This window comes from Muntiacus reevesi, chromosome 2, assembly GCF_963930625.1.
Source record: "Muntiacus reevesi chromosome 2, mMunRee1.1, whole genome shotgun sequence".
NCBI classification, from domain to species: Eukaryota; Metazoa; Chordata; class Mammalia; order Artiodactyla; family Cervidae; genus Muntiacus; species Muntiacus reevesi.
In genome coordinates this window covers 50,735,012-50,742,162 of record NC_089250.1, presented here as the reverse complement: position 1 = coordinate 50,742,162, position 7,151 = coordinate 50,735,012, and the positions used below count along the sequence as shown (strand labels likewise).

Genomic DNA, 7,151 nt, shown 5'->3' with positions numbered 1-7,151 from the left:
GCTTCCCCTAGCGGCACTCGCTATCATCTCTCAGTCCATTAGCCATTAGCTGACATAACCTTGACCTGGTCCAGCCCCTGCAAATGAGGGGGCGCGCCGGGGGCGCAGGGCCTGACCCGCAGCGGCGCGCTGTGACCAGTCATGCGGCTGCCCTCTTAGACACCGTTCCGCCCACGCGGCCGCCGGGCTTAAAAGGCCAGACCCGAGAGACGGCCGCAGTCCCCGGCCCGGAGCCCAGCGCGTCTGCACCATGGCAGGTTCCAGCCTCGCCTGCTGCCTGCTCGGCCTCCTGGCGATGACCTCCGCCTGCTACATTCAGAACTGCCCCCTGGGCGGCAAGCGCGCGGTGCTGGACCTCGACGTGCGAACGGTGAGCGCCCCGCCCTGGTCCCGCGGCGCTCGGGGCTGGCCGGCCGGCTGCCCCTGGGTCGCCCCCGCCGCCCCCTTTCCCGCGCTGACCGCGTACCGGCCCCACGTGGCCTGGGAATCGAAGGAGCGGAGGAGCTTTTGACTGCCCTCCTTCGACCGCTTTTGGGCCCAGAGAGAGCCGGGGAGACCCGCCACCTCCCGCGCTCCTCCGGCCGCCCTCGCACGCCCGGCTCAGCCCCCCGCCCCGCAGGGTCTCCCTCCCCGGCGGTCCCCTCCCGCCCCCGCCTCACCCGCGCCCTCCCGCCAGTGTCTCCCCTGCGGCCCCGGGGGCAAAGGCCGCTGCTTCGGGCCCAGCATCTGCTGCGCGGACGAGCTGGGCTGCTTCGTGGGCACGGCCGAGGCGCTGCGCTGCCAGGAGGAGAACTACTTGCCGTCGCCCTGCCAGTCCGGCCAGAAGCCCTGCGGGAGCGGGGGCCGCTGCGCCGCCGCCGGCATCTGCTGCAGCCCGGGTGAGTCGGGCAGGGGCCGAGACCGGGGGGGACGGGGCGGGGCGGCCCTGACTTGGCGACCGGGGCTCCGGCACCAGGGGGACGGGGCGGGGCGGCCCTGACTCGGCGTCTCTCTGTGCAGACGGCTGCCGCTCGGACCCCGCCTGCGACCCAGAGGCCGCCTTCTCCCAGCTCTGAGACCCGCCGGCTCCCAACACCGTTGGAGCGCAGCCCTCCCTTCCTCTGTAACCATCCCCAGGAATTATGACAGTGAAATAAAGCCGTTTTTTCCCCCTCCAACAAGCCTCGCGTCTGAGTGTCAAAACTGGGAGGGGAGGGTTTTGGGGGAATCGAAGATCCTCGGCTCTCGGCGCTTCAAATGGAATTAGAGCCGTGAGCCAGGGCGCCATCCTGTAGAGGTGGATGGAGGAAGGAGGGGGGGCGGGTACTACACGGCGGGCTCCCAGGGAGATGGAAACAGCCCCCAGTTTCCAACTCCAAACAGGCTGGACATGGGAGGAACCTGGTGACTCAGACGGTAGTTTCCCTGCAGTGCGGGAGACCCGAGTTCGATCCCTGGGTTGGGAAGATACCCTGGCGAAGAAGTGGCAACCCATTCCAGTATCCTTGCTTGGAAAATCCCATGGACGGAGGATCCTGGCTGGCTACAGTCCATGGGGTCGCAAAGCGTCGGACACGACTGAGCGACTTCATTTTCTTTCTTTCACTTTCTGAGGTCTAAAGGGAGAGCTGGGCAGACAATGACAAGGGTCTGACAGGGGACCAGAGGAAGGGCTGGCGGTCAGTTGGCGAGAGCGAAAATTTTATTTTATTTTATTTTATTTATTTATTTTCTTCTCTTCCATTGTTTTATTTTTTTCCCATTTATTTTTATTAGTTGGAGGTTATTTACTTTACAATATTGCAGTGGGTTTTGCCATACATTGACATGAATCAGCCATGGATTTACATGTGTTCCCCATCCCGATCCCCTCTCCCGCCTCCCTCTCCATCCCATCCCTCTGGGTCTTCCCAGTGCACCAGCCCTGAGCACTTGTCTCGTGTATCCAACCTGGGCTGGTGATCTGTGCGAGTGAAACTTCTTGACATCTGGAAGGAGGCTTGAGCCACACTAGAGGGCGGGACGGGGTGGGGGGGAGCTTGGCAGGGGCAGCTGAAGGGTCTTGCAGTTTTCAAGGACCTGGCCTCTCAGGCCACAGGAGGCAGCCGGTACTCTCAGAAGGGGTGGTGGTCAAGAGGGGCTGGGCTGGAAGACACTGGGCCCCCAGTGTTATGAGGAAGCCAGGAGCCCTGCTCCTGCCTGTGCAGTAAAAGAATGTGACAGCACCAGGACCCTGCACGACAGGGGTTCCTGAGAGCCCATAGCCACAGAAATGCCCACAAAAGGCAGAGGACACGAACAGAGAGATGCTTGCATCCTGTGCTTCCCATCTGTTCCTGGATTGAAGGCCATGCTGGAGAATCTATAAAAGCCTAACCTCTCTCCCCCAGAAAGTGTCTCCGCTTCACTTACTCCTGCTGTGGGACCAAGGATTTCAGAAGGTGCACACCCACTCCAAATAAAACAGGAGTCCGCCTCACTCTGTTCAGTTCAGTTCAGTAGTTCAGTCGTGTCCTACTCTTTGCGACCCCATGAATTGCAACATGCCAGACTTCCTTGTCCATCACCAACTCCCAGAACTTGCTCAAACTCATGTCCATCAAAAGTTGATGATGCCATCTCATCCTCTGTCGTCCCCTTCTCCTCCTACCTTCAATCTTTCCCAGCATCAGGGTCTTTTATTTCAAATCCTAGCAGTACTACAGAGAAAAGGAAAGTAATTTAGCACAAAATAACATTATTTTAATATGTAGCTAAACAGACCAGGCTACACTGGGTGACAAACACACAATAAGGTCATCTCATGGTTATGCCTTCTTATAACAAATGCAGTAAAAAGAGACTGGAAGCCACTCTCTACAAGACATTCAGGAAAATAAGATGGCTGAAGCACTATGAAAATCAATATTCTCTTTTGTACCTTAAAAAAAGATGGACTCAAATATCAATGAATCACTCATACAGAATGTATTCTTGGGACACCTGGGGAAATTTGAACAGTGCCTGAATATTTGATAATAATATATATTATTGAATTTGGGCTTGGGGCCTGCACGTGTGATAATAGTCTATCAGTTCAATTCAGTCGCTCAGTCGTGTCCCACTCTTTGCGACCCCATGAATTGCAGCATGTCAGGCCTCCCTGTCCATCACCAACTCCTGGAGTTTACTCAAACCCATGTCCATCGAGTTGGTGATGCCATCCAACCATCTCATCCTCTGTCGTCCCCTTCTCCTCCTGCCCCCAATCCCTCCCAGCATCAGGGCTTTTTCCAATGAGTCAACTCTTCACATGAGGTGGCCAAAGTACTAGAGTTTCAGCTTCAGCAACAGTCCTTCCAATGAACACCCAGGACTGATCTCCTTTAGGATAAACTGGTTGGATCTCCTTGCAGTTCAAGGGACTCTCAAGTGTCTTCTCCAACACCACAGCTCAAAAGCATCAATTTTTTGTGCTCAGTTTTCTTTATAGTCCAACTCTCACATCCATACATGACCACTGGAAAAACCATAGCCTTGACCAGATGGACCTTTGTTGGCAAAGTAATGTCTCTGTTTTTTAATATGCTATCTAGGTTGGCCATCACTTTCCTTCCAAAGAGTAAGTGTCTTTTAATTGCATGGCTGCAGTCACCATCTGCAGTGATTTTGGAGGCCAAAAAAATAAAGTCTGACACTGTTTCCACTGTCTCCCCATCTATTTCCCATGAAGTGATGGGACCAGATGCCATGATCTTAGTTTTCTGAATGTTAAGCTTTAAGCCAACTTTTTCACTCTCCTCTTTCACTTTCATCAAGAACCTTTTTAGTTCACCTTCACTTTCTGCCATGAGGGTGGTGTCATCTGCATATCTGAGGTTATGGATATTTCTCCCGGCAATTTTGATTCCAGTTTGTGCTTCTTCCAGTCCAGCGTTTCTCATGATGTACTCTGCATATAAGTTAAATAAGCAGGGTGACAATATACAGCCTTGATGTACTCCTTTCCCGATTTGGAACCAGTCTGTTGTTCCATGTCCAGTTCTAACTGTTGCTTCCTGATCTGCATACAGGTTTCTCAAGAGGCAGGTCATAGTCCATAGTCATGTCTTAAAGAAAAGTCCCTCTCTGGAAGCAACCTAAATGTCCATCAACAGAGGAATGGATAAGGAGATATGATACATGTATCCAGTGGAATATTACTCAGCTCTAAAAAGAATGAAATTGTGCCATTTGCAGCAACATGGATGGACCTAGAGAGTGTCATACTGAGTGAGTAAGTCAGAGAAAGACAAGTATTGTATCATATCACTTATATGTGGAATCTAGAAAAAGGATACAGATGAATATATTTGCAAGCAGAAGTAGAGACACAGGTAACAAATGTGTGGACACCAAAGGGTAAATGGGGGGGATGAATTAGGAGATGGGGCTGACATATGCACACTGCTGTGTATGGAACAGATAACTAATGGGAGCCTCCTGTGTGGCACAGGGAACTCTACTCGGTGCTCTGTGGTGACCTAATGGGAAGGAAATCCAAAAAGAAAGGGATGTATGTACACGTGTAGCTGACTTACTTTGCTGTACGGCAGAAACTAACACTATATTGTAAAGCTACTCTACCCCAATAAAATTAATTTAAAAAATAAACAACTTTAAAAAAACTCTCTTATTTGAGATGCACACTGGAACATTCATAGATGACATGGGATGTCTGCTGGGGTGACTTGGGAGTGGGAGGAGGAGGCAGACATAGAGATGAGAAAAGGATCTTGTGCTGATAACTGTGAGAAGGAGGGGAGTGGATAACCCATGGGTCTTTATTTAGTGGCTATACTTTTTTGTATACTTGAAATTTCTCTTAATAAAAACTAAAAGACAAAATGATTGTGATAGAGGTAAATGTTCTGATATGAAGAGATAACCCAAATTTACTCTGTTACAAAAAATGTGAATTAGTACCTATACATGATGAAATAATTCTAATTTGTTAAATAAAAATGCATACGTGTGCATGCCAGAATTCTGTGGGCAACCTCAGTGATGAAGCTCTTCACAGCTGTGAGAAGCTTTAGGACAGAACATTCCAGTCTGAAAAATACAATCATCGCTGAGCATTCATTGCTGTGATTCATTTTTATGTCACACTGTACTATTCAGCTCCTACAGTACAACACTGAAGGACAGCAATCTCAGTCTTCAGCTGGGTCTATGTGGAAAATAAGTTTGCCCTACTTCCATACCTAAATTTAGTGTAGTTTAGAATTTAAACTAAACTTTTACTGTGTGGATCATAACAAACTATGGAAAATTCTTCAAGAGGTGGGAATACCAGACCACCTTACCTGCCTCCTGAGAAATCAGTATGCAGGTCAAGAAGCAAGAGAATCAGACATGCAACAACAGACAGGTTCCAAATTGGGAAAGGAGTATGTCAAGGCTATATATTGTCACCCTGCTTATTTAACTTATATGCGAAATACATCATGCAAAATGCTGGGCAGGATGAAGCACAAGCTGGAATCAAGATTGCTGGGGAAAATATCAGTAACCTCAGATATGCAGATAACACCACCCTTATGGCAGAAAGTGAAGGTGAACTAAAAAGCCTCTTGATGAAAGTGAAAGAGGAGAATGAAAAGTTGACTTAAAACCCAACATTCAAAAAACTAAGACCATGGCATCTGGTTCCATCAATTCATGGCAAATAGATGGGGAAACAATGGAAACAGTGACAGACTATTTTCTTGGGCTCCAAAATCACTGCAAATGGTGACTGCAGCCATGAAATTAAAAGACACTTGCTCCTTGGAAGAAAAGCTATGACCAACCGACGCAGCATATTAAAAAGCAGAAACATTACTTTGTCAACAAATGTCCATCTAGTCAAAGCTATGGTTTTTCCAGTAGTCATGTATGAATGTGAGAGTTGGACTATAAAGAAAGCTGAGCGCCAAAGAATTGATGCTTTTGAACTGTGGTGTTGGAGAAGACACTTGAGAGTCCCTTGGACTGCAAGGAGATCCAACCAGTCCATCCTAAAGGACTGAATATTCATTGGAAGGATTGATGCTGAAGCTGAAACTCCAATATTTTGGCCACCTGATGTGAAGAACTGACTCATTGGAAAAAACCCTGATGCTGGGAAAGATTGAAGCCCGGAGGAGAAGGGGATGACAGAGGACGAGATGGTTGGATGGCATCACCGACTCGATGGACATGAGTTTGAGCAAGTTCTGGGAGTTGGTGATGGACAGGGAAGCCTGGCATGCTGTAGTCCATGGGGTCACAAAGAGTCAGACACAACTGAGAGACTGAACTGACTGAGCTGAGTTTTAAAATCTGGAATGGTCTGAAATTATACCAGAAGTTTTTCCAGCATCATAAAAGATGATCATCCAAGAGGCAAAGGTCAGAAATATTTTCTCCCTTTCCCGATATTTTCTTCCACATAGAGAGCTCTCCCTGAGGTAACACTGCTCCCAGAGAGCAGCTGATCTGAGGAGGGAGAGGGCGAGAGGAAAGGAGCAGGCATAATCCCAGCCCTTTATCTCCAATCCCTCTTGGGATGAGGGTGCCCTGCCAGGAAGTGCCACAGTGCAAATGCAGGAACTTGGCGTGGGAGGAAAGGGTTGTGAAGGTCCAGCTCCTCATGTCTGGGGTGGTAAACAGCTCTGTTATTCAGTTCTGTGAAGCCTCTTTGCTGGCAGATGGAAGTTGCATTCTCTAGTACCAGTTCTATCGATAATAAAGGTAGTCTTCTGGGCTCCAAATGTCACATTCTTTTGTTTCATTTTTTAAGCCCGTGCACCGCAGCTCCTGAGCCTGAGTTCCAGAGCCTGTGCTCCACAACAAGAGAAGCCACCACAATGAGAAGCCAGTGCACCTCAAAGAAGAAAGCTTTCGCTTATCGCAACCAGAGAAAGGCCAAGCAAAGCAATGAAGACCCAGCACAGCCAAAAACAAATAAATAATTTAAAGAAAAAAGATCGTGATGTGATGCATCATGAACAAAAAGTAAACAGCAGAAGTTTTTAATTTTGGTGAATTCCAAATGTATCCCATTTCTTCTTGTGGTGTCAGAGTGTCAAGAGTGTTTTACATAACTTGAAGTCATAAAAAATTTCTCCTATATTTTCTTCAAGAAGTTTTACAATTTTAGATTCATTTAGGTCTATGATTCATTTTTT

The 7,151-nt window shown here is 48.7% G+C and overlaps 1 protein-coding gene across 1 annotated transcript; it reads left to right on the top strand.

The window, feature by feature from the left end:
* Window positions 1-244: 244 nt before the first annotated feature.
* Window positions 245-1,142, top strand: OXT (oxytocin/neurophysin I prepropeptide). Its single transcript, XM_065919644.1, has 3 exons — window positions 245-370; window positions 677-878; window positions 1,000-1,142. Exons 1-3 carry the CDS (start codon window positions 251-253, stop codon window positions 1,053-1,055), a joined length of 378 nt encoding a protein of 125 aa, XP_065775716.1. The 5' UTR covers window positions 245-250; the 3' UTR covers window positions 1,056-1,142.
* Window positions 1,143-7,151: the final 6,009 nt, after the last annotated feature.